At 48.9% G+C, this 26,757-nt stretch overlaps 1 protein-coding gene across 5 annotated transcripts; it reads right to left on the bottom strand.

The window, feature by feature from the left end:
- Positions 1–837: 837 nt before the first annotated feature.
- Positions 838–26,757, bottom strand: MKNK1 (MAPK interacting serine/threonine kinase 1). 5 transcript variants are annotated; one of them, XM_044914021.1, is made up of 12 exons: positions 26,742–26,757; positions 24,490–24,591; positions 22,050–22,147; positions 19,012–19,091; positions 17,381–17,454; positions 14,718–14,822; positions 11,319–11,374; positions 7,760–7,855; positions 5,864–6,058; positions 5,017–5,181; positions 3,723–3,766; positions 838–2,164 (listed from the first exon to the last, which is right to left on the bottom strand). In XM_044914021.1, exons 1-12 carry the CDS (start codon positions 26,755–26,757, stop codon positions 1,930–1,932), a joined length of 1,266 nt encoding a protein of 421 aa, XP_044769956.1. In that variant the 3' UTR covers positions 838–1,929. The 5 variants fall into 5 exon arrangements, with proteins under 5 accessions (XP_044769956.1, XP_021539550.1, XP_021539549.1 ...); XM_021683875.1 differs by lacking the exon at positions 26,742–26,757 and having other exon boundaries at positions 24,490–24,725; XM_021683874.1 differs by lacking the exon at positions 26,742–26,757 and having other exon boundaries at positions 17,372–17,454; positions 24,490–24,725.

Below are 26,757 nucleotides of genomic sequence, written 5' to 3' on the forward strand. Positions count from 1 at the left end.
GTTTTTCCAGCCCATCCGCCTCCAGCGAAAAGCAGGGATGTGAGGGTGCTGACAGTTGCTGCAAAGGGAAGACTGTCAGCAGAAAGGATGTCAGCGTCAAGACGGAGGCACTGATGCTGTCGGATGGCCCCTAGACTGAGGAGCCGCTGACCCCATCTCCCCTCTCCCCAGGGAGAGAAGCTGCCGCAGCACCTTGTCCGCTGCCCTGGCATTCAGACCTCCCTCCTGCTCCGGCTTGGGAACTTCTAAAGCCCCTTCCCACCCCAGCCCTCTCCAGTGTGGTTCTGAGGGTGACACAGGACAAAGCACACGAAAGCCCTTTGCATGGTGAACACGAGAGCTGCGGACGTGAGGCACCATTTTTCTTTGTTCTAACTCTGGCAAGTCCTGGGCACACAACAGATCCTCAAGAAAGGCTTAGTGCTGCTCCAGACTGAGGGGACCTTCGCTCCTGCTTGGGCGCGTGGCTGGCCTGGGCACGTGGCACACCCATTAAGGCGTTGTTTGAAGCCGGTTTGTGTGACGGTTGCTGATGCCTCGTCTTCCACCTGATAGGGAGACCCTACAGGACAGAGGCTGTTTCTCACTCCTCTCTGGGTCCTGGCACAGAATAGGAGACTGACCAATGTTGAGGAACTTCATTTCCTCGCCTAAAAAAGAAAAGCAATGATCTCTCCTTCACCTTGTTTTGTGGATCCAGTGAGGGGCTAGATTTAGAGGTCCCAATTAGGGGCACCTTCTCCCCACTGGGCTGGACTCGGCCCCGCTCCAGAAGGCCTGTCTCCCTCTCAGGTTCACAGGGGAGGAAAGGACCACCAGAAAGGCCACAGCTAGAATTTAAAACAGTTTTATTAAAACAAGCACACTGTATAATAGCACTGCTGTGTGTCTGTCTGACTTGTACAGATCCATTTTCTTTAGGCAGCTGGGCAACTCGGCTTCTCGGGAGACCAGATGCGCCCTCAGGCTCTCTGGCAGCAGGCCGGCACATGGCTCGGACCAGGGCTGCCTGCGATCTGGTGCTACATCGGGCACGGAGCCCCTTCTAACTGGCCTGGACTGGTGCTGCCCTCCAGCAGACACAGCCTCTAAGTCACTCGTCTTCTTAACAGCTTAAAACCAATTAGAATAACAGGAAACAGCTGAATAAAACCTTCCACATGCATGGACATTCAAGGAAGAGCACGCCATGACATGTTCTGGAAAATCTGGAAAATCCGCCGGCTTGCAGTGGGAGTTTAAAGTCCCATCTTTGCTGGAAGTGCATGGTTAAAAAAACAAACTTTTTTTTAAACGAAATAATACGGACTTCAGCAGCAATCCCAAACAAGGAAGAGGATGATAAATGAGGGACACGTTTTGGTCCCAGCAAATAAAGATTATGTGCTTCTCCCGTACCACAGACTGGAAGACTGATCTGGCCTCCTGAACGCGGAAGGCTCCCTGCCCTTTCCTGAATTGAAGGGATGGCTTCACTCAGCCGAGGGGAGGACATCCGGAGGACAAAGGAAGGACCAGCGGGGGGTAGGGGGGGGCAGTGACAGTGTAGGGAGAGTAAAGAGCCTCTGTCAACTGCCGCTTCTCAATCCTGGCTCCCTGAAGGCCGCAGCCCCAGCCCGCTGCTGCCCGCCCGCCCAGGAGAGCAGGCGGATCCTGGATCTGCAGGCGGGTGAGCAGGTGGGCGGGAGCCCGGCAGAGATGTCCCTGCCGCAGGCGATTATGCAAAGTGACAAGTGATTGCTTTCCTTTTCAAAGACAACCCCTCCGGATGGAGCTTTTTCCTTGAGGACTCCGGGGAGATGGGGGGTTGGGTGGGAACCTCAGGGCCTTGGCCAGGACGGGGGGCCACGGAGCAGCTTCCTCTGCGTGCTCTGCAGACTTTGGCTGCGCTGGGCGGGCCGAGGTCCGGGAAGCCGTGGCCGGAGTGGGTCAGAGTGCGGCGGGAGTTGGGCACGGTTCCGGGTCGCCGCTGCGGCCTGCCTGGGCCAGGGCCCTCCGGCGGGCCAGGCGCGACTTGCAGGGAGGGGAGAGCCTCACAGAGCAGAGGCCCTCGACCAGGGACTCGGACTCCTCTGCCAGCTCGTCTTCCTCGCGCTGAGAAAGCTGGCGGTTAAGGGCGATGGCCTCAGCTGCGAAGAGCGTCAGGTCCATCGTGCTGCTATTTCTACAGGGGCGGGCAGCACAGAGCAGAGGGAAGCGGGGCTCAGCGCCCTGGCCAGCCCACTCCCGCCCCCCCCCCCCCCGAGGCTTTTTCTGGGCTGCTCCTCCCTCCCCCGCACCCCACCCCCTCAAAGTCGTTCTTGCCCAGGTTTGCAATCTGATTTCACTGAGGCTGGAATGGCTTTGACCCTCAACTACAGACCTTGGACTTAGGAGTTGGGACAAATGTCCCCTTCTGTTCAGAGCACCCTCCTCCGCGCTCCCACGCTCTGCACCCAGCTCTCCCAGAGGAAGGGCCTGGCACATGAAGCGCGCACCCATGTATCCCCCTCCCCCGTCAGGGTGGGGAGCTCCAAGAGCAGGGGCTGTGCCCTTGTGTCTGTATCCCCGGGGCCCAGCCGGGCTAGCATACAGCAGGCACGTGGGTCTGCTGGATACATCTTCTAAGGTGGACCACAGGTTCGGAGCCTCAAGGCACCTGGACGCAGCTCCAGAGAATCAGGCCGGCCCACCCCCGGCAGCAGCATTCTGGCTCACTCCAATGGCGATTACGGTGATGTAAGACTTCCCGTGTGACTCCCAGCACCTGGTCATGAGGTGGCTCCCTGGAGGGCTTCCCACAGTGTGGTAGCCCTGGCCCTTTGGGAATAGGGCAGTGCTCACTAGGAACACGGTCTGGTGTTAAAAGGCACCAGAGTCGGGCGCCTGGGTGGCTCAGTTGGTTAAGCGACTGCCTTCGGCTCAGGTCATGATCCTGGAGTCCCTGGATTGAGTCCCGCATCGGGCTCCCTGCTTGGCAGCGGGTCTGCTTCTCCCTCTGACCCTCCCCCCTCTCATGTACTCGCTCGCTCTCTCATTCTCTCTCTCTCAAGTAAATAAATAAAATCTTTAAAAAAATAAAAATAAAAAATAAAAAAAATAAAAGGCATCAGAGTCAAACGATCCAGGTTCAAAGTCCAACTCCCCAAGGCAACTGTGTGGCCCTGAGTGAGTTACCTCAATCTCTGTTCTTGGTTTTCTCATCCATAAAATGGGGTAATAGGAACACCTTTCCTTTAAATTTATCCTAAAGATTATGAATAGAATCTCTGTAACGCCCTTAGCACCATATCCTGCGTGTGGTATGCATTTACTATAGCGTGGTCATTACTATTACTGTGTCTAGTGGTGACAGGACAACTGGTCCTACTGCCTCACAGTGCCCCGTCCTGCTACTGTCACCAACCCGCAGCTGAGGGAGGGAACCTTGGGGTGAATAACCTACAGATAAGGTCTTTGGGCTATAAATGGTGATTTCTAGTTAGATGCAAGCAGACATGGAAACAGTTTTTTCTCCTGCAAACAGCACCTGAGGGGCCTTGAAGGAGCTGGAGGGCAGGGGAGGCCGTCAGGTGGCAGCAGAGAAGAGGGGAAAGAGGGCAGGCCGGGGAGCCCCTTCAGGAGGATGACATCTGAGCCTAGAGCTAGGCTCCCTACCCCACCTCCACCCCAACGTGGCTGAGAGTTTGAGGGAAAGTCAAAGCCAAAGAAAGAAGGGCATCAGGTGTGGTTGGAGCATTTACCTCTGGAGGACTTGCGGCGTGGGGAGTCCCCTTTCTGGAGCTTGCTAGAATGGGAAGGACAGACGTGGAGGTAAGCACTGCTCCCTCCTTTAAGAGCTGCCCGACCCACACCAGTGCAGAGTGGGTAGGCCACTACAGACTCCTGGCCCAGCACAGACACTTGGCCAAGCTTGCCTGCAGGGTCAGACCTTCCAAGGAGAGAGCAAGAAAGGACAGCTTGAACCCAGCTGATTCTGCATGGAGATTCACTCCCTTTGCCTGGCAAAGTCTTCTTTATCCTCCAAGACCCAGCTCAAGGGTCACTTCCCCTGAGAAGCATTCATTCTCCCACCCCTGCCACCTCCCTACCCCTGTCCAAGCAGAGGTGGAACCTCGTCCTTTTGTGCCCCTAGCACTTTTGATAAGCATTTGTTACACGATCCCGTAATTTATTCCCTTGTCTCCCCCTCCCCACTAGAGTAAGAAGACAGGGATTGGTCTTACTCATCCCAGTATCACCAGAGTCTGGCATGGGGTAGGTGCTCAGTAAATTTAGCAACTCTTGGGTGGCTAGGAATCAGCCACTCAGAAATTCTTAGATTGGGTCCCCCCTATAACATGGGGCTGGCAATGTTTGTTTCTTTCCACTGGAAGGGCCACCGAGGCTGCTGAGGGCCTGGCAGACCAATGACACGGTAAATCACAGGAGGTCTGGCAGACCCCTTGGAGGGGCAGAAGTCAGGTAACATGCCTAACTGAGGAGGATGGTTAAAAATGTTTTCTGGTAAAGACCTAGATCCTTTGTTTGAGGAAAACACCGCCATTTGCCTTTTAGGCAAGCTGCACCCCAGGACCACGAGGAGAACCTTTGTGCCCCGAATGCATCCTCACTGCAAGCAGGGAAGCAAGGTCCTGCTTCTGAGCGTTCTCAGCTCATGACGTGTCTGTCTAAGGGGAGGGTGCCACAGGCCCCAAACGCCAACACCAGGCTGCTTCCGAGACTGTGTGCCTCTGCCAGTGGTAGATGCGTGTGCCAAATCCCCCAGAGGCCTCTGCTCATTCCTGAGAGGCAAGGCTCAGTTAGGAGCCTAGTCCGAGGCCAAGGTTAGAGCCAAGTCTATGACCAGTAAGGGGCTCCTTCCGGGGCTACGTCAGTGGCCACTTCACTCCACATGGGCAGGGACTGAAGCTGGTCTCCCTCCAGCTGAGGTCAGCCACCTGGGCTGCTGTCCAGTACTCGCTACTCTAAAAGCTTCCTCACGGCCATGCTACAGGCCTCAGGAGGTGGACTGCCGCCCCTCCCCGGGTTACTCACCCCCTGCAGCCAAGGGTGCTGCAGAACTTGGGCAGCACTCAGTCTCTGCTTTGCATCTCGAACCAGGAGCTTGGAGATGAGGTCTTTGGCCTCGCTGGAGATGTGTGCCCAGTCCTTGTCAGGAAACTCATACTTGCCTTCTTGGATGCTCTCGAACAGCTTGTTCTGGGTAAAGAAGATTCCTCCTGAGGCCACGCTACCAGGGAATAAGCGGAATGTGCCTGCCATTGATTTGGTCACCCTGGGTCCCCTTGGCTTTAGCTGAAGCTGCAGCTCGTGGCCTGGGGATGCTACAGGCCAGGGCCCTCCCTGGCTCCCCATCCCTGCTAAGTCATCACACCACACAGAATGCCCCTGTCGGGCAGAGATGGCTAGGCTACTTGGAGGGCTGGGCAGGTGACACCTGGGGAATGCCAACTAGGGAACACAGCCCAAATTCCTCGGCCCTTCATATGGGGCCCCCACAAATGGGCCCCTGGCAATCTGTCCAGTTATAGCTCCCCCCACTGCCAACCTTACACTTCTACTCTTCTTCCCCCATACACATGCAGCTGTCTCACTCCTCCATGTCTTGGCTGGTACTGCCACTCCTGCTTCTATTTCTTGGGCAAGACTCATGTATGAAGGCTCAGCTCAGGTATGGTCTGCTCTAACAGCTCTCCCCTGAACTCCCAGCTAAGCCTGTCTCTCTCTCACCCTGTCGCGGGCCCTTGGACAGAAGGGGAAAGAGGCACTAGAGACCCCCTTCCGGAGCAGGAACACCTCCCAGCCCAGTCCTGTTGGGCATGCCCCAACCACGCTGACCCCCTGGCAGGCCCCGTGCAGCAGGTCCCTGAGCTGTGCTCACCTGGCACACCCTGCAGACCTCTCCCCGGTCCCAGCCACAGTCGGTCCCACAGTGCCCTACGAAGGGGGGGTAGCCGCTCAGCATGATGTAGAGGACCACGCCCAGGCTCCACAGGTCACAGCGCTTGTCGTAAAAGGTGGCCTCGTCCCTGAAGACCTCCACCACCTCCGGGGCCATGTACTCTGCAGAGCCACACTGTGGGGGCCAAGGTTGGGAGGGGAAATGGCAGAGAAGAGAGAGGCTTAGTCACAGGGAGAGGAGATGGCAAAGAGTAGAATGTCATGGACTTCAGCAGGAGGATGGCACCGAAGAGCAAGGAGTTGCCAGGAAAGCCGGGCAGAGGGCTCACCTGATACCACCAAGGCACCTGGAAAAGCTGGGCTAACTGAGCGTTTGTAAACGGAGTCCTAGGGTTCCCCATGATCCACATGACCAGTTCCAGGTCACCTTCCATCTTTCCAGGTCCTTCTCCAGGAGGCAGAGGCACCTGGTCAAGAAGCTGCTCAGCTCTCTGCAGACAGTCACCTAATGTACAGGTACTTCAATGTACCAGGGGCACGGGTCCGGGAGGGGGTCTCTGGACATCCAGTCCCATAAAGCGAGTAGTTCTTTTTTTTTCTTTCTTTCTTTTTCTTCTTCTTCATTTTTTTTTTTTAAATTTTAAGTAGGCTCCACGCTCAGCACAGGGCTTGAACTCACGACCCTGAGATTAAGATCTGAGCTGAGATCAAGAGTTGGACACTTAACTGACTGAGCCACCCAGGCGCCCCCATAAGACAAGGAGTTCTTAAAGTTAAGTCCCTGCCAAGCTTCTCTGCCAGCTTAGACCAAGGAGGTATAAGAATTCAGAATTAAGAGTCCATCCAAGCTGGGAAAGCTCTTAGAACAAATCCAATCTCCCCACTTCTCCCATTTATAGATGGGAAAACAAAGGACGAGGAGGGGGCAGGGATTTGGTTTCAAATCCCAGTACAAGAATTCGGGATTCTTTCCTTCCATCCTTGCATATAAGATGCTGATAAAAACAAAACAAATTCTTTTTGCTCCCCTCTCCCTTACTGCAGCCTTGCCAAGAGATGCCTCCCTGGCCCCCAACACACACAACTAATTAGATGGGAAGACAGGAAGTGGAGAAAGGACATTTTCCATATTATTGGCAATTAGAGTTAATGACTTTGAGAACAAGGTAGCTCAGTGTAGTAGAAGCTAATACAGAAACATTTCTAATAATGTCAATTAGAGTAAGATACAAGCACATTGAAATGCATGTCTTAAAAAAGGTTATTAGGAAAAATCACTTATGAAACATGCAAATCTCAAAAGACTCATAATAATTATAGTACATTGGGTATGTACAAGAGATGTCTAAGGAAGAACAGCTCCCAGCTGCACATCTGGGCATGAAATGTGAAGTGAAGAAAGCAACAGGATAACTCAGGCAAATGATCCTACATGCGGAGAGCTGGGACCTCTCAGTTCTGGCCACAGAGAGACCACATTGCCCCTCCTCCATCACAGGGGGATGTGCTGAGATGCTGCCAGGGAGAGTGGGACTCAGAGATACCGTGTGCTCAGGTGCAAAGGGCTGGCCTGGGCTAGTGTCTGTCTTTTCCTGGGTCAGGAGTCAGCCCTCAGCCTGTTCCCACAGATACAATTTGTCTCATCATTGGCAGAGGACCTGCCCCAAACAAAAAGCTCCCATGTCAGTTTCATTAGCAACTAAGCCCTGATGGGGTGGGTGGGGGTGGCTCACAAAGTGGCCAAATGACAACTCAGGCAGAAACACTAGGTTTTCCTTCCTTAGCTCTCTGTTCTGGACTCCAGCTTTGGGTTGGGGGTACTCCAAGGGTACAGGAGTCCTGAAGGAGGTGGTACAGGGTGCCCAGCCATACGTACTGGAGTGGTCAGCTCTGGTGTGGTTATGGGGGTGCAGGAGTTGTTCAACTTCACCCCACTGCCCAAGTCAAAGTCACAGATTTTCACTGGAGACACCTGAAAAGGAACGCAAAAAGCAAAGGTTACAAATATAAGAAACCCAAGGACACAGGAGACCAATGTGACTATGACACAGTCACTCACCCTCCCTCACTCCTTCCCCTCTCACTCGCTGGCTCTAACTATTGCACACACACACTCTCTCTCTCTCTCTCTCTACGGCTGCCATGCCAAAGCCCAGCTTTTTCTGCCACGTCATGTTACTGTCCTTGGGTTAGAAATCACCTGAGAGGGGCGCCTGGGTGGCTCAGATGGTTAAGCGTCTGCCTTTGGCTCAGTGCATGATCCCAGGGTCCTGGGATCGAGCCCCGCATCAGGCTCCTTGCTCAGCGGGAAGCCTGCTTCTCCCTCTCCTTCTACTGCTCCCCCTGCTTGTGCTCTCTCGCTCTATTTAAATAAATAAAATCTTAAAAAAAAAAAAAAAATCACCTGAGAATTTATCCTGAGGTGTCCTCTGCCCCACGCTCTTTCCTCACTTCCTAAGAGAAAATGTGCGTGCTACGTGGTGCCAGGCTGCTGCGCACTTAGTAAAACGAGCAGCAAACCTACGGAAATCTTGCCCACAAATGACAAATGATGGTGTAGGCTGCAGAATCAGAGAAGTAAATATGTATTCCTGAAAGGCTCTTTGTGGCCCATTCAGTGGAGGGTACCACCTCAGGTGGCTTGCGGTGACCAACTCATCTTTGCTTGCTTGGGATTTTGTTGGTTGCAGCACTGAAAGCTGTGTATCCTGGGAAACCCCTCGGGCCCGAGCAAACTGGGAGGGCTGGTCACCCAAACTGGATGTTGCCCCTGAAACCACAGACAGCGTGAGTCATCTCCAGAGCTGACCAGGAGGGCACCTCGCGTGCATGCAGGAGAATGGCCTGCGTGGTGGAAGCAGCACAGTGAGCCCCTCAGAAATGCTGGTTGTGGGAGTCCCAGCTCAGCCGCTGACCTGCTAGGGAAGCCGAAAGTCTCTCAACTTCCCTTCCTCCCTTCCTTTCTTTCCTCTCCCCTCCCTTCCTCCTCCTCCTCTGTTATACCCTTCTTTTTCACTTAACCTCTCTTTTTTTATTGTGATAAAACATATATAAAATAAAATAATCCACTTTAGCCATTTTTGAATGTATAATTCAGTGGCACTAATTACAGCCACACTGTTATTCAACCATCCCCAGGATCTGTTTCCAAAAGTTTTCCATCATCCCAAACAGAAACCATCAGGTAGAAACTCCCCATTCCCCCCTCTCCCCAGTAAATATCTCATCTACTTTCTGTCTGTATGAATTTGGCTATTTCAGATGTTTCATTAACTGGAATCACACAATATCTGCCTTTTTGTGTCTGGCTTATTTCACTTAGCATACTGCTTTCAAGGTTCGTCCATGGTGTAGTGTGGATCAGAACTTCTACTGTTGGGTGGCTGAACAATATTCCATTGTATGGAGGGACAACATTTTGTTTATCCATTTACCTACTGATGGACACTTGGGTTGTTTCCAGCTTTGGCTGTTGTGAATAATGCTCCAATGAACACTGATGTTCAAGTTCAAACCTCTGTATTCAATTCTTTTGGGTATATACATAGGTGTGGAACTGCTGAGTGGTATGGTAATCCTGTTTAGCTTGATGAGGAACTGCCATGCTGCTTTCCACCGTGGCCACACCATTTCCTGTTCCCACTGGCCATGGGTTCCAATTTCTCCACAGCCTCATCAGCATTTGCTCTTCTCTGGTTTTTTCTTCTTTTTAAAATTCTAACCATCCTAGCAGCTGTGAGGTGGTGTCTAATGTTTTTTTTTTTTAAGATTTTATTTATTTATTTGAGAGAGAGAGAGGGAGCATGAGCGGGAGGAGGAGCAGAGAGAGAAGGAGAAGCACAGTCCCGCTGAGCAGGGAGCCCCATGTGGGGCCTGATCCCAGGACTCTGGGATCATGACCTGAGCTGAAGGCAGATGCTTAACCAACTGAGCCACTCAGGTGCCCCTAATGGTGGTTTTGATCAACATTTCCCTAATGACCAAGGATGTTGAGCATCTTTTCATACGCTATTGGCCATCTGTGTACTTTTTGGGGGAAATGTCTATTCAAGTTCTTTGCCCATTTTTAAAATTGGGTTGTCTTTTTGATGTTGAGTTTTAGAAGTTCTTTATATTTTGGATATTAAACCCTTATCATATATATGCTTTGCAAATATTTTCTCCCATTCTCGGCTTATCTTTTCATTTTCTGGATAATGTCTTTTGATGCTTGGGTTGCTCTTAGTTTTAGTTTTTCAACCATAGAAAAGGGACAGTAATCCTGAGCCATCAAGATCAAATGAAAGGACAAAAGCCATGAAAGCATATTGTGAACTGGAGGCAAGAGAGTAGATCAGAGTGTCTGTGGAGTTCTGGGGCCAGATTGACTACCTTAGTTTTAATCTATATACCCTACTACTTACCAGCTGAGTGACTTTGGGCAGGCTTCTTAATCTACCTGAGCTTCAGTTTCATCATCCATACAATGAGAATAGTAATAGTACCTACACCTCATGAGATTTTACAAATACTTAATAAGTGCCTGGCACAATGTAAGTACTCAAGAAATGTTAACTATAATTATTATTAATAATCATAATGATAATGGTGACAAATTATAAAGTCTTATGCCAGAGCCACTGACAGGAAATCACAAGATCTTATTTGAGGTAATGTATTACTACTCCCCACAAAAGAGCTGTAAGGAGCAGCTTACACTCACCACATTCTCTTGCAGCCGTTTCTGTTTATGGGCTATCCCTTAATTCAGACTGACAATGTGTGTTCATACATACGCACCCATATACATACACACAGAGCCATGAATGTGTGCCAGCAAAACCACCAGGGCCTCAATCCCTCCAAACAAACACAGAATCTGTCAAATTCTTATATGCTTACGGAAGTGCAAACACTTCCATTTACTGGTAGGTTAAGGTAAAGTTTAAAATAGGATGCATCTGTTCAACACCCAATCTATATGTTTGCTTTTTAATGGGCATCTTTGGAAATAAAAATGGAAACAGAAACCCTTTTCAGGAACTTGCTTCCTAATTAGTACTTCAAGTGGTGGGCACTAGCTGGCATACACCGTAGCATAAACATCCTTTCTAGGCAAAGATTGGCTTCACAGAAGATTGAGTTGTTTATGGCTTACACCAGCTGCTCTAAAGACAGGTGCACTGGGCTAGAAAACATTCATTTCGTGCAGAGTTTTACAAACTCTCAGGTGTAAGTCAATCACACTGTTGATAAAGAGCAAAGAAGAGACAGGGATTAACCCGATTTAGAATGCAGAAACACTACATATTTGGTCTAACATTCTCATGTGTCCATAGTAATCAGTGCAGGTTGGTACCTGAGGCTGAGAGAACTGCTAACGACCCAACTGAAAATAGAGGTGGCTTCCCCACTTCAGTGTAAACTGTGACCCCCAACAAGTCAGCCCTAAGTACCTTTTCTGGAGACTCACACAGTATATTTTCCGGCTTCAGATCGCGGTGAGCGATGCCTGAAATGACAAGAGCAAAGAAATGGTTAACATATGCACATAATTATCAAACATTCCACACACAATTAATTTTTTCCAAATGCTGTTGTTCGCAGATTAATTCCCAATTATGGTACATTAAAAAATCAACGAGCTGCAGGAGGCAGAAGTAACCAGAGACGAACCCAAAGCACAGTTGATTCTGCAAGTTCTTTTGAAGCCGAAGCTTTAGAAGTCCGGCAGGGATAAGAAGGGGGCTAAATGAATCCCAGCTAGCCTACCTCTCAGCACTGCAGTGACAACCAAGAATAAGAAGCCTAATATGAAGCAGAGCAAAGAGCCCTGCAAATGGCCATGCTTGAAACCGCGATGCAGAAATAATCATTGCCTTGTTTAAGAGCATCTCAGGGGGCTGAAGCTGCTCTACCTCATTTCTTCTTGTGTGGCTGACTTAAAAAAAAATGATTCCCTAGGTGGGACTCCCTGCATGTTCAGAGGACCAAGTGTTAGTTAACAAATCTTCCAAAGCTTGTCCAATCCCCTTCTCACCTGCTCTGCATGTCCAAGACAGTCCTGTCGGAAGCACAGCAAGGACTGCTTTGGCTCGAGGGTACTGTTCTTAAGAGACACCTCCCTCCTCTGCATTTTGGCGAGACTTCCTGAAGGAGACACAGGTAGCAGCTTACTCCATGAGGGGTTAAAAGCTGCTGACCTGGCCAAGAAGGCACGTGGGGAAGAACCACCTTCTGACCAAAGACAGGGACAGAGAACCAACTCATAGGGCGTGGTGGACACAGAAACTCCATCTCTCTTTCCTTCTGCAGAATGCACAATGCAGAGACAGAAGGGCTGGAAGGTTGAGCAAGAGCCAAAGAGCTGGTGCTCAGAAGTACTGGAAAGTAGCAGAGGATTCACGGAGTCATAGGAAAAAGCAGAATCTGCTTTCCTAAAACTCCCTTGATGACCAACTTCTCAGGCCGCCCTCCGATTTCCCGCTAGGAGGCAGAGGCCCAGCCCACCCGAGGCACTTCACCAGGGAGGGAAAACCTGAGCTCCAGCAGGCTAAGTAACTTCATCAGTCACCTAATTGAATGAGAACCCAGAGCAACTCAGTCCAGGCTGTACAAATTGAGTCGGGCTACAGCTTGCCGCACTAAAAGTGAAAGATATTTTCCATTACAGCAAGTGCTCCCACAGAAGGATCACGAGCCACACATGGAGCCTTGCTCTCCAAATGGGTGCCGATGGCCCAGTCATCCCCCAGCCTGAGAGCTGAGCGCCATGCCGGAATAATGGACCTGCCTCTGTGAACACGCCGGCCATCGAGCTGCTCTGCTTCATTTCCCAGAGGTTAAGCTGCAGCATGTCCAGTATTTAAAAGTGCGGAACTTGTTTCCGGGCTGACCCATTCCTGCCCAATCCATCTTCCCAGTGTGAAGTTATTTAGAAAACAGCCAAGTTCAGCTAGAAATTGTTTTTCACCCCAACTTCAAGTCACACGGGCAGCGGGTCCGCTAGATGTTAGCAAGCACTTCAGAACTCCTAACACCACACCAACTCTGTTCCCTTTACTGCCTCAAAATAAATAAATAAAAAATCAAACCGCCTCTGCCCCCCTCTAAGGTATGGGTCTTGCAAAAAGCGTGACCCAGTTTTGCAATCTGCAGAGGCAGCTTGGGGAACAGTTGTAAATCTTTGTCAAGCAGGTGTTACCTACATGCATCCCGGCTTTCAGAAACAGAACTAGTGCTATTCATCATGCTGGGGAAAGTACAGCCACCCCTTCTAGGAACTTGCGTCCCATGTGCCAGTCAGGCGTCCAACGTGGCCACTGTCAGTGTGGAGATCTCCCTTCAGCCACAGGAGGAAACGAGGTAGGACCAGCGAGGCTGAACTCCCTGCACACATGCCTCCAGCATGCACTGAGCTGCTGGCACAAGGTGGGATGTGTGCCCAGAGCGCCTAGAAGTGGCCTGGGGCTCTCACAACCTATGTGGCCAGCCAATATCCACAATGGGGAAGGGAGCAGAGCTAAGTTACCAACTATTCAATCCACCCCCTCCCGTCACCAGACAGATGGCTTTATTTTAAGGGAATTAATATTAGGAATGGAAATGCTTTCTGTCTGGCGGCGGATCAGGGTGGAGGAAGGAACACTCTTGCAGAACTACTACATGCCGGGCACTGTGCCCCAACTGTGTTATACATACACGATTCAGACACAGGCCCACACCGCTCTGTAAGCGAGCGAGAATAGTGCCGCACGCTAACCAGAGCAGCGTTTAACTACTGTTGATGAAGTAATTACCTCTCTTCTCACTGTAATTCTGCGGGAAGACATCATTACTGAGAGAGCACATAGCTGGTAAAAAGGTAACACTAGAATTCGTTTTTCCATGGCACTGCTGTTAGGCACGTTTTAAAAATGTAACCATCAGACATATTTATGGAAATACAAAAACAATTTGTAAAAAGATTTAATTCACTATCAAAGTTCTTAAACGATCAGTCTTAGATAAGGGACTGTAAACTGAAGTGTAATTCAGACAACAGCAACCTGCAATTTACCATCACGTTCAACAGATACCTCAAACTTAACCACGTTAGTAGAAAAATGCATTTTCCATTTATTGTGAACAAGATATAAAACTAGATATATACTATCATGCTGATTTTGAAAAGAGAGATACAGGTGACATATTTTAAAAGACTAGAAGGGTGTGCCTGGGTGGCTTAATTGGTTAAGAGATCTCAGCTCAGATCTTAATCACAGGGTCCTGAGTTAAAAAAAACAAAACAAAACGAGAAGGGGCACCTGGGTGGCTCAGTTGGTTAAGCGACTGCCTTCGGCTCAGGTCATGATCTCAGGGTCCTGGGATCGAGCCCCGCATCGGGCTCCCTGCTCGGCAGGAAGCCTGCTTCTCCCTTTCCCACTCCCCCTGCTTGTGTTCCCTCTCTCGCTGTCTCTCTCTGTGTCAAGTAAATAAATAAAATTTTTAAAAACAAAAACTAGAAAACACCCAAATATTTATACTAGAATAGTATTATGATGAGGCTTGCATCCTTCTAGGACAGGAAAAGGAGATCATCCATACCCACACACTCATACATCTTATTCATCATGAAATTTAGTCTTTTTTCCCCCGTTCTTTCTCCCGTGTCTCTACCCTTCTTAATAGCACCACATCTGCCTGCCATCCAAATCCAAAGCCCAGCACCATCCTGGCTCACTCCCTTACCCTCATGCGTGGGGCTGTGAGCTGCACTAGCTCCTGGCCTAGTTCTCTGCCTGATCTGCCCCTCCCCTTCTGTCCCCAGAGGCTGGCCAGTCCAACCCAATCACCGAGGCAAAGGCCTGGTTCACCTTTGGTGTGCAGGAAGTCAAGCGCAGTGGCCACATCCCGTACCACTCGGCTGGCTTCTCGCTCATTGAAGTGCTTCTGCTTCTGGATGTGGGCCAGGATGGAGCCTGGGGAGCAGAAGAGACACACAGGTATGACGTTTCGGGCTCTAGGAAGTATAAGTTCTCAGAGGTCAAGTCTGCACAAGTTTGGGGTGGGGACACAGCCTTATTCATCACTAAATGTCCAGCACCAAGTGTGGTACTTGGCACAGAGGAGGTACCAGCACAAAACTGGACTGAACATGGGGCGCCAGGATGGCTCAGTTGGTTAAGCAACTGCCTTCGGCTCAGGTCGTGATCCCAGAGTCCTGGGATCGAGCGCCGCATTGGCCTCCCTGCTCAGCGGGAAGCCTGCTTCTCCCTCTCCCTCTGCCTGCCGCTCCCCCTGCTTGTGCTCTCTCTCTATCTCTCTGTGTCAAATAATAAAATCTTAAAAAAAAACTGGACTGAACAGAACTGGACTGCCATCTTCTGTGCCTGCCCATGATGAGCACAGAAGGGAGAGAAAACAACTATTTGCATGACCAAAAATATTAATGCCATTGAGGCAGATCTGGCTTCTGAAATAAGAAAGAACTAAAAGTGAATACACATGAGGTTGGGGGGCCTCTCCATAGGAACATTTCCTCCTCTGCATCTGATCTCAGATCCAAACAAGAGCACAAGCCTTCAAACAGAAATGCCACACCCTCAACAGATATGTAAAGGTCTAGAAAGTCTAGAAAAAGGGGGAAAAGTGCTTTCCCTCTGACTTTCCTATTTATTATTAATATTATTTTTTGTTGGCAACGGCTAACATTTATTGAGTAGTTACGATGTGCCAGGCACTATGTAGTAGTCTTCAAATAGATTATCTTAGCCTTAACCACAACTGTGCAAATTGTACAAAATATAGTTATCTCTGTTTTATAGATGGGGAACCTGAAGCCAAGAATGGCTAAGCAACTTGCTCAAGATGACACACCAGTAAGTGGAGGCATCAGGACTTAAGCCCAGTAAGTCTGGCCTTAGAACCTGTATAGACTGCCCCTCAACTGGATGTGTAGTCTGACTGGTGGGGGCATGGGCTGCCCTGAATCAACCAGTCTCCTTACCTACTGCAGTGGCTCTGGCCTCAGCAGGGCTGCACTCTAAGCAATACATTTACAGATGATCCCCAGCATTTTAAATGTAATGTCTTGGTGGTGCTGAGCAGGGCAAGGGCATGAGCACATGGCCTGGCTCCATGTGCTCTGTGCTCATGACTGGAAGTCAGTATTTCTGGGCTGGAGGGGTTATCTCTGCATCTTAAAAATGGCACAGGGGCGCCTGGGTGGCTCAGTCGGTTGAGCATCCAACTCTTGATTTTGGCTCAGGTCATGATCTCAGGGTTCTGAGATGGAGCTCTGTGCCCAGCGTGGAGTCTGCTTGAGATTCTCTCTCTCTTCCTCTCCCTCTGCCCCTCCCCCTGCTCACTCTCTCTCAAATAAATAAATCTTTTTAAAAAATGGCACATATTTACTTATTGCTGGGTTTTGGCATAGGGAAGGGATAAAAGATCTTTCACTTGTCAGATTAAACAATGAAAGGATCCCGGCATGCTAGGGAACATTCCCAGATAACTGGCTCCTGGCTAGTCTCATATTTGCTCTACTGTAGTGAGTCTCTTGCTTCCAAATTTGTTAAAAGGGCAGATAGACAGTAATATGCTACCCACTTCTAAGATAGCCTTTGGCATACCCAATTGTTTTAATAATATTAATAGCTGACATTTATTGGACCCTTAGTGCCCATAGGGCACTGTGCCAAGCATGTCACATGAATGATCTCACTGCATCTTCAGAGCTACTGAAAGAGGTAAGTGCTGTCATGATCCCTATTTTATAGATGAGAACAATGTTTAGAAAGGTTATGTGACTTGCCCAAAGTCACACAGCTAGTAAGTGATGGAGCTACACTTAAATCCAGCTTTGCTGGGTCTAGAGCATGCTCCCTTAACCACCAAACCCCTCCACATGGCCCCCCACTCAGCTCCAGATATCCTCCCTAACCTGCACCCTGCAAATCTGTCCTCAGGCTGGGTGAGTGATGGTGAGGGCAAGGGCTGCTCTATCCCATTCTCTATGTCAGAAAAGCAACCTGAGTACACGTTCCAGTGATTGTGGGTGTGGGTGATGGCAGCAATGGTGACGGTCAAGAGTGGCATCTTTCCATCTGAAGGATACAGATCCTCAGGCCTCCTCTCTATCCTGGGTCTACTTCCTAAGCCATGGGACCCTCCTCTCCTCTGGTGAGCCTTTCTGGACTTCACAACGTATGCAAGAGTTTCCACCCCATAATTAGTTTAAATAGTGAACACATCAAAACAATGGATTGATAAATTGATGCCTAAATGTATCTATATATGAGTCCTATTACAATGAGAAGGCATTTATAGAATGTCCACACAGGTGACATTCTAGGCTCTGCAAAATGCTAATTAACATCCTTCCCTCCGGCCTCCCTTCTCCCAAATCAAGGGCAGTTTTAAGTCCTTCATCCTTTTTATTAGCTTGACTCATTTTAGAAGTCTCTGGGATTCATGATGGATGATCACCACCCTGGGTCTTAATCAGAAGTCCAAACACATACTCAACAGTAAGTACCTCCTTGCAATTTCTCAAAGACCAAGTAAAACCTTGTGTCATCTTCAAAGAACTCAATCAGCTCCAAAATGTTCCTTAAATAGGAAAAAACAGGAGGAAAGGGAAAAAAAGGGAAATGGTATTATATATTAAAGCCCACTTACAAATATACAATGAAAAAAATATACAATGCCCTGTAGCAGGGCAGAAATCAACCTGAAATCAGAATGCTTATTAAAGACCCATGTTTGAGAAGTAGCCAATGGTGTTAGCAAGACTCAGGTCACCTTATCTTTCCATAATGTTCAGTCTCTGGTGTTTTCACCAAGTCTGTGCTGTCAAACCCCAACCCTAAAACCCACTAGGTAGAGTTATAAAAAAGTCCCGGTCACATTAAACTGAATAAAATCTGCAGCCGACTGGAAGCAATTGCGGCTAATAACACTGAATAGTAGGTGTGTGTCCTGGAGGCAAGCAGCAAATAATTACTTGCCCTCCCTCCTGCCCATAAATCACAGGGCAGTATTTACATTGCCTGGAGAAAATGGAAACATCTGTCAAATAGACTTGGGGCCTAACGTGGGCACCGCTAGACCCTAACTGCTAAGCGCTGCTTAATGAAACGGCCGCGTTCCCGGCCGCCGTAGCACTTGTGGCCTTCCCCGGTGAGCACTCTCTGTCGGCCTGAGCATTACCCTGCGCCGCCAACAAGGTCGTCTCGGAACTCAGGAGGAAAGCCGCCGGCCTAGATATCGGACGTGTTGGGGGCTTTTTTTCTTTTAAAGAACGAAATAAACCAACTAGAGGCTCTAATGCTGAACTCAGAAGCTGCAGGGCTGAAAATAAAAATCTGTCCCTCATCAAAAAATGCTGACCACTTTGGGAGACACCAGGCTTTCACTAGTGTGAAGACTTCTAAATAAGATGACTAAAATGGCCTGATTTGAAAGAAGATTGTAGAAGCAGCGCCTGGAGTTAAATCAACAGCAGCCCCCATCCTCCAAGCTTAATGACAAAGCCATCAATACCTGGTCACTGGCTCCCCGCTGACCCTGCTGTGCAGGGAAGAGGGGGGAAGCAGAGTCTTAGAGGTGACCCTGATTTAAAGCCACCACGGGAGAAGCACTCATTTGGAGCTGGTGGTGAGCGGGCTGAGGCGGGGGCGGAGACCACCTTGGCCCAGCTGGCCCGCAGAGTGCTAGGCAGGCGCCCGGAGCCTGAGCGGCGGCCGCACACACGCTAACATGCTGGGTACGGAACACGGTGGTATTCGTACTAGCTCTCATTGTCCTCATCTAGTCATGAAAGCTGGGCCCTCACGGTGTGTGCCGGGCGACACTCGGTCAGCCTTGTTCCCACAGGCACTTGAAGGAGGGAACCCCATCTTCTCCCAGCCCCTTATTCGGATCGCTCTCTCTTCCAGCTTGCCTGGGTTGTTATTTACAGTACTTCAGCCTGAACGGAAGCAAAGGCTCCTGCCGCGTCTCCTCTCCCCTCTCTCTCTTAAACACGGAAAGGCAGAAGGAATCCTCTGCAGTTGTGGCCAAGGCATGTGAGCTAAATGCTGGGGTCAGGAGGTGGTAAGAAATGACCTTTTCTACAGCTAAGCATCCTCCCAAGAGAAGCAGCAAGTAACCCAAGACTGTACTCACTTGTTTCCTTGACACTGATAGAGCGTCTCCACCTCTCGAAATACCCTACTCCGGCTATGCCCTGCTTGTTTTTCGATGATCTATGGAAAGAATAAAATCTGTCATACCCATCTGACCTTGAAACACCTCTCAGCAGGAGCCCTCTGGGAGAATGCAAGGCCCAATTCAGCCCACATCCAGTTTCAAGCGCGAGCGTGGAGTAGGTCTTGGTGACACAGGTACCGTGACTCCGCCAGCAACACACGAGACCGGCCCAAGCTTTCCAGCCTGGCTGGGGCCTATTTTGACTCTGGCCAAGCAAATACTGTGGAAGCCTATGGGGACACTGAGGCAGCCAGCAAGAAGATAAAGAGCTACCTCTACCCAGGTCCTACCTCAAGGGCATCTCTTCCTGTCTTAAGGGTGAGATTTACAACCTCCACTGAAGGATCTTCCAGGGTTGGAGGAAGAGCAAGGGGGCTGGAGGACGCAGTGGAGAGGAACTAAAGCTCCAAGGCCCAGCTCAGACTCTACACCTGCAGTTCTGCAGAGAACGTGCCCTTTGGCAGTAACTCAGGTACACAGTCTGTTAGTTCTTACAGCGCAATCCCAAAAGACAGGAAGAGGTCAAACATTTTGTCCACAGCTCTGATAAGTGGTAAAAGTGTTGGCACTCAAGTCCAGAGCTGCCTCCAAAGCCCTTGCTATCCTATCCCTGTCTATGTCCCATGCAGTTTCTCTCAAGGAACCTAGAGACACTGTCTCTGCCACCTATACCTGGAGATGCTTGGCAAGTAGGAACTGAAGGCATGGGTGAGCCAATAGATGAGCACGTGGTTTAAGCAGGGACTGGCTAACTCTGAACATCTCCACAGACCCATCAAGAGCCCCAAACCACTGCGAGTAGAGCCTGGGGGAAAGCCTTCTGCAGAGCTGGCTCTGCCTTACGGTCCCACGTATGGAGTGGGCAGCACAGATGGTAACACCCTGCTCCTTCATTCCCAGACCGCTGCGTAGAATACTTCAAACCACTCCCGTGTGTTATAGCACAAACACCCAGGACCAGGTGTAATATTCTATACAAGTCCACATCTGGTAGTAAACCACAGTGGGCCCACATTCCAAGCAGTCAGAGAGGTGCAGTGCTGGGGCACAGAAGCTATTTAACTCACTCATTTACCTAGCATTTCAGATCAAAGTCAGGAAGAATCTTCTAGCAGCAAGCTATTCAGCAATGGTATTATTTTCTCTGCAGAAGTAACGGGCTCCTGCTATCAGAGGTTAGGGCGCAGAACATGGACAATTATTTGAGGAGTTATGGAAGAAATTCAGGACCAGATTATCCTGAAACTCCGTTTCAACCCTGAGACTCTAGGATTCATCATTAGGATGCCTATAGGGAAGCCCTAATAAAACCCAATGTTGTGGGGCCATGCTGGGAGAAGTAGCCCATCTCTAGGGAGCTTCCAAGGGATAGGAGAGATATGAGATGTGGGTCGAACTGCTCAAACCAAAGAATTACCAAGCCAGGGTTCACTCAGTGTTTGCACCAAAGATGCCCAGGGGCACAGAGGGCCGGGTTTCTAGCTTGGAGCTGGGTCTCTGTGCTATTAGCTCTCTTTATGATCCAACCCTGAAGAAAAAGGTCTGGATGGATGCATAAATGTCCCCAAACCTTTGAAAATCAACTTATATTTGTGGCTTATTACCACACTTAAGCATATTTTTAAAAAATTACTTGTAATTTATACTGATGTTTCCAAAAAGGAATTGAGGTAGTACTTTTGTTACCATATGAAGCAACACTCCAATAAAAGGGAATGTGGCTTAAGCAGAAGTGTTCGCCTTTATTAACCCGCAGCTGGGACTATGGCCAGTTGGTCACAGGAAGAAACACTTCTCTCAGGAGCCAATTTGGCTGGGTTTGCCTGTATGAGGCAGCACTTAGACCTGAGGGCTCAGGTGGATGATGTGAAATACATCTGAATTGCCCCCTTGGATTTAATGAGACCTTGTTTCTAGATCCGTGGTTCCCAAACTCTGGTGGGTATAAGAATCACCTGGGGAATGGCGTAAAAAATACAAAGACCCAGGCCCTATCCTCTACCAAGAAAACTGGGTCTCTGTGCTATTAGCTCTCCAGATGATTCTGCTCCACACTGAATGTAAAACAGCCCTATATCAGGGCTTTCCGAACTTCAGCAAGTATCAGAACCACTTGGAGACCTGGCTAAAATCCTATTGCTGGGCCCACCCCTGGTTTCTGACTTAGTAGGTCTAGGATAGGGCCAGATAATTTGTATTTCTGACAAGTACCCAGGCAATGCTGATACTGCTCATGCAGGAACTACACTTTGAGAACCAATGCTCCAGATCCATCCCTTCTTCCATCTAGAGCTGGCAAATGGAAGCACCGAGGGGTAGGGTGAGTCACCACAAGGTCATGTAGCAAGGAGCCATCTCTCCTGCCCCAGAGCTGAGTGCTCAGTCCTCATTATGATGATACCGTGCATCACTTTATAGCATTGTGTAATTGGTAGTGTTTCTACTTCCAGTTCATTTTTATTTTCATCTTCATAACCACTCCGTTGAGACAGGAAGGCCGGGTGTTGTTATCCTCATTTTAGAGATGTGGGAACTGAGGCTAAAGGAGGTTCAGCGACTTGCCCAAAGTCAAGTAGTAGTTTGGTAAAACAGAGATTCGGATTGGCCTTCTAATTCCAAATCTGGTTGTCTACTCCGTGAAGTTTGCTCCATTTTTCAGAAAAAGAAGCAGCAGCTAGACATTGTTCTAAGCACTTTACACATATTCTATCCCCACATCAATACTCTATAGTTCCCATGATTACACCCATTTTACAGAGACGGAAACCAAAGGACAGAAGTGTTAAGTAACTTGCCTAATGTTACACGGCAAGTAAGTAGAGAAACAAAGAGTTGAATCCAGTGAGTCCCGCTTTGGAGTTGCCATACTGCAGAATATGAAATGTATCTGGCTTAGGCCCAGCTAGGACTGACTGCATGGGAAGTCAAGTCTGGCATCCAGATGAGACACTCACTTTGACCGCATACTCTTTGCCATTCTGCAGGCTCACAGCACCTTGAACTTTGGCATAGGCTCCCTCTCCAAGCAATTCAGAGGTCAGCTTGTACATATCTAGAGGTAAAATGGATGAGAGGAATAACGATAAGTCACGCCTTTGCAAGTTCAGATGGAGGAAGAGCTTTTGTCACTCCGCTTCCCTGGTGTGACAGCATGGGCACACACAGGGACTCTGTAGTGCTCAGTGGCAGGGAAGACCATTAACTCTCCAGCCATTGCAGGACTCAGTTTCTCAACAACCAGACCACATCGAAGGCATCCTATTCCTCATTTTAAAGATGAGGTCAGTGAAAGAGTTTCAATTCGGCCCATGCTCCCTGAGTACCTACTATGTGCCACACAACATATTAAATTCGTAATAGGGACAGAGTGAGGAATAAAATATAGTCCCTGCCCTTTGAGGGTCACAGTCCAGTGGGGAAGACAGACATGCAGACAAGTGACTCCAGAATAAACCAGGCACTAGTAAGTACTATCATAAAAGGACAAGACACAGTTTAAAAAAAAAAAAAAGCAGGGGGAGGGAAAGGTTAAATCTGTGTAGGGAAACTAGGGGATCCTCAGAGAAGGAGTGTGATTTCAGTGGACATCATTCATTCATTTCCTTATTTGTTGAGCACCTGCTCTGTGTCCAGCGCTGTGCTAGGCACTGGTGATACAAAGGGGAATGAAGCACTGTTTTACTGTATACCACACACAGAAGTCACTGGAGGTTTCTGAGAAGTTTCCAGAAGTCACCCACAGGAAACAGGAGACAGAAGTAGGATGCAAACGGACACCTTGAGGTTTTTAGGGTGCTGACTCAGGGCGGTTCTAACAGAGTAATAGGCCTGGGGTGAAAGAACATTTAGGTGACCTGCCCAAGCTCACAAATAGCACAGACTCTTTGAGCCCCTTTCAAAGGAAGCCACAGCTCCATCATGGCCTCTGCTGAGCTGACCTCCTCCTCCCTTGACCTCCATTCTTCAGTTTTTCCTCTTGAGGCAGCCCAGCATTTAAACCCACAGGGTGAGCAAAACACTTTTAAACCATGAAATTAGATTTTATCACTCCTAGCATGAGAGGCCTATAATTGTACAAGCCATCCTCGAATAACGGAAATACTCTTGTGTTCACAGAAAGAACAAGACCTGTTGATTTGGAAACTATTCTAAAAACCTCGAGACTTTTGTCCACCCCACCCCTTTACACATATATCTACAGTTTAAGTTAAAGACAAACAAATAGACAAACCCTACACTAAGGACCTTCTCCAGTCCAACACGGCATGGTCTTGCAGCTGTTTATAAGCATGCACACTGTTGTTTCTAAGTATTTTAAATGACATGCTTCTCTCACAAAGGATACGTTGGTATTAGCCTTTCGTGCATGTCAGGATAGGTTGGTCGTTGGAAGTCCAATATCCCTGATTCATAAAGGGCTTGTTATTAGAACCACTCTACAAAACAATCAATTCACTAGTCTATCTGCCACGTTGGAAAGAGGGACCATGAGGGGAAGCTATTTCAGGTCTCACAATGAAAGAAACATAATAGGTGAAGGGGGCACGTCACTCCTGGAGTAGCTACTGACCCTCCAGTCCTTTGCAAAATTGTACAATGATTCACCTCATGCCATTGCATGCCCAGCGATGACAGGACCAGCACTGAGCCTGTGCCTCACACAGTGTTCAAAATCTTTGATGATCCAACACCGTATCCCCTGAACACAGCATGTGCTCTTAAAATGGAGTCAAGGGGCACCTGGGTGGTTCAGTCGTTGAGCGTCTGCCTTCTGCTCAGGTCATGATCCCAGGGTCCTGGGATTGAGCCCCGCGTTGGGCTCCCTGCTCGGCGGGAAGCCTGCTTCTCCCTCTCCCACTCCCCCTGCTTGTGTTCCCTCTCTAGCTGTGTCTCTGTCTGTCAAATAAATAAATAAAATCTTTAAAAAAAAAAAATGGAGTCAAACGCATACAGCACAAGTAGCTGTGATCTCTAGGAGTCAACTCCTCTGTTTCTAGAAGATTTAACTTTCATTTGGAGCCATGGCCCTTGGTGTTCTCTCATCCTTTTACACAGTGGTTCTACCTCTCAGCAGCTCCTCCAGGAACAGCCGGGACAAAGATCACATCAGAAAAGGGCCGAACTGCACCAAGCAATCTCACTCCATATCCAAAGTGACGGATTGGTCTTTCTATCCCCTGGTGAAGTGCTGAAACCATTCAGAGTGCACCATCCGAGAGCTCTGTCATCCCACCTTTCATCTCTGTCACACAGATAAGCACAAGCTGACTCTCAGATGACGCATGCTCTGATCTAGACCTATGGGCCATTTATTGCAAAAACATTACTATCTCTGGATGCTCCTCCCATGCTCGGGGAGCCACAGGCCCAGATCTGAGGAGTCGTGTGACCAACCTTCAAACTTCCCTGGTAAGGAGTCAGTGGCCCGGGCCTTCCGCTTCTTCTTTTTCCTCTTGTCACCCTCTGCAATGGGAAGGGGTTCACTGCTGCCCATCTCTGGGGAAAAAGAGATATAAGGGAAATATCACTATACCGGTCAAGTCATAAGTTCACCCAGAAGGGAAAAAAAGGGGGGCGGGGGGACCCAGGAGCTTTACACTGATGGTTTTTAAATATCTGTGAGAACTATTGATTTGTTTGACCCAGGAGGCAAAACTAAAGGCAAAGCCATTATTGGAGATCATTAACTGTGGAAAGGAACTTAGAGAGACAGGCTAGATTAAAAGAGGATAGCAGAGCCTGCTTTAACCAAGCTCATTAGTATATGGATTTAGATCTGCCACCAGTCAAACTGTAGTTCCCAACAAAAACAATGAAGCCATAAGCAGAATCGCACCTGTGACGTCCTCCTGCCTCAGCACCAGAAAGGCAAGACCCAGGGAGCTAAGCAAGGGCATGGGCTTGGGAGGGGCCCATGCAAATGAAATCATATGCTCAGGGACATCCGAGTCGATGTGCACAGGGATTCACAGGCCTTCGGTGGAGGTACAACAGGGCAGGGGATGGCTTTGAGCATGGCCCTAAATTACTTCAGGTCTAGGAACACAGACCTGAGTACCTGTGGAAGCCCGAGCATCCTCTTATTCGAGAGGATGCAGTTAGGGTCTATTCAGAAGTCTGAGAAGTCTGCAGTTGACAGGTCTACACCGGGCTGCTGGATAAGGTCATTTATTGCAAAAACATTACTATCTCTCACTGGCCAGCAGGTTAAAGGGAGGCTCCCCATGTTAAAGGGCAGATTTGTGAGGCAGACATTTCGACACTGGGCACACCAGGCAGGAAAGGGTAGGGATGGAAAGAATAAACAGGAGACTGAGAGGGGGAAAGAGAAAGGAGGAACAGGGAACCAGGGCCCAATCAGGGCACTGTTTCTAAGACACTCTAGTAAGGGCCTTCCCCTGTTAAAGATAAATTACTTATAGAACATGTCATGCCCCTGATCCAGAGTGAGCCTTAATACTCTTTGCCTGCAGTTAGAAATAATAAGATTTCTCTGAAGTCTCTGGGTCTAAATCCCCACTAGGGTGATTAAACCTTTACATCTTTCTAAAATAGAGGCACTTGGGTGCTGGTGGGGCATGCAGTGTGAGAGACTTTTAGACCAACCTTCAATAAACACAGGCTCTGGCTTGTTGGATTTTTTTTTTTTTCTAAGAGATTTTGAAATGGAAGCTGGCTCTTTGCCCATCAAGGGGAAAGGCCCACTTTCTTCTCAGAGGACCCTGGCTGAACACGGTCAGAAAAATGGCAAGTCTGCTTGGGAAGATTGATTAGGGCCGAAGCACGTCTCTATATTGTTCTCAGAAGCAAGTACACAACATCCATTAGGAGAGAGCACACAGAACGATGGCACTTTCCGCACCATAATCTGGAAAGTATGGTTAGGCAGCCAAGTGTCTGACAGCTCAGTTTAGGTGCATTCTTCCTCTCATTTTTGGATCTGATGACAGCAGATTTTCAATTATACTTTAGAGAACAAATAAGCACGTGGATAAAAGGAATCCACAGAGGATCTCAAAATATTACTCTGGCCAATAGTTTCAAACACAAGATCTATCTGGGGACGGCAACACACTATGAATTCAAAGAATCCAACTTAAATATCAGCACCCAATATCCACCCTCACTAAGGTAAGTTAAAGGGAAAAAGCTGCCCAACACAGTGAGAAATTCTACAGAAATGAAACCCAGGGGGCTCTTCAGGAGCCCAGGGAGGGGCACTGGCCACTGGGACAGCAGGCTGAGGAGGAGGGGCCACTGTCCCTCTCGCCCTGCCGTTGTGTGCAGTCCAGTGCCAATCCGTTTTCTTCTCAGTGCTGCGAGGCAAGTGCAGACTGGACCGATTCTGGATTCCCTTCTCTTTCTCCTTCCTCTGCCTGCACTCAGACAGAGGGCCTAAGGACAAGCAAAACAGCCAAAAGGTAGGCAATGCAGAGGAGTAGCAAGAGAGCTGGAAGCATTATAATTCACAGGGGATGCTCAGACATACTTACGACTCTAGCTAGAAAACCCTGTTAGAGGCAATTTATACTTGGTTTTTACCACAGCAGGGCTGAGGGAGCGTTTTGTGGAAGAATCATACCTCTGAGCACCGCCGCATATTCAATATCAGATTTTATGGCTTCACACACAAAAAAATAGAGTACCTGGTCTATTCTGCAT

Source organism: Neomonachus schauinslandi, chromosome 4 (genome assembly GCF_002201575.2).
Source record: "Neomonachus schauinslandi chromosome 4, ASM220157v2, whole genome shotgun sequence".
NCBI lineage: Eukaryota > Metazoa > Chordata > Mammalia > Carnivora > Phocidae > Neomonachus > Neomonachus schauinslandi.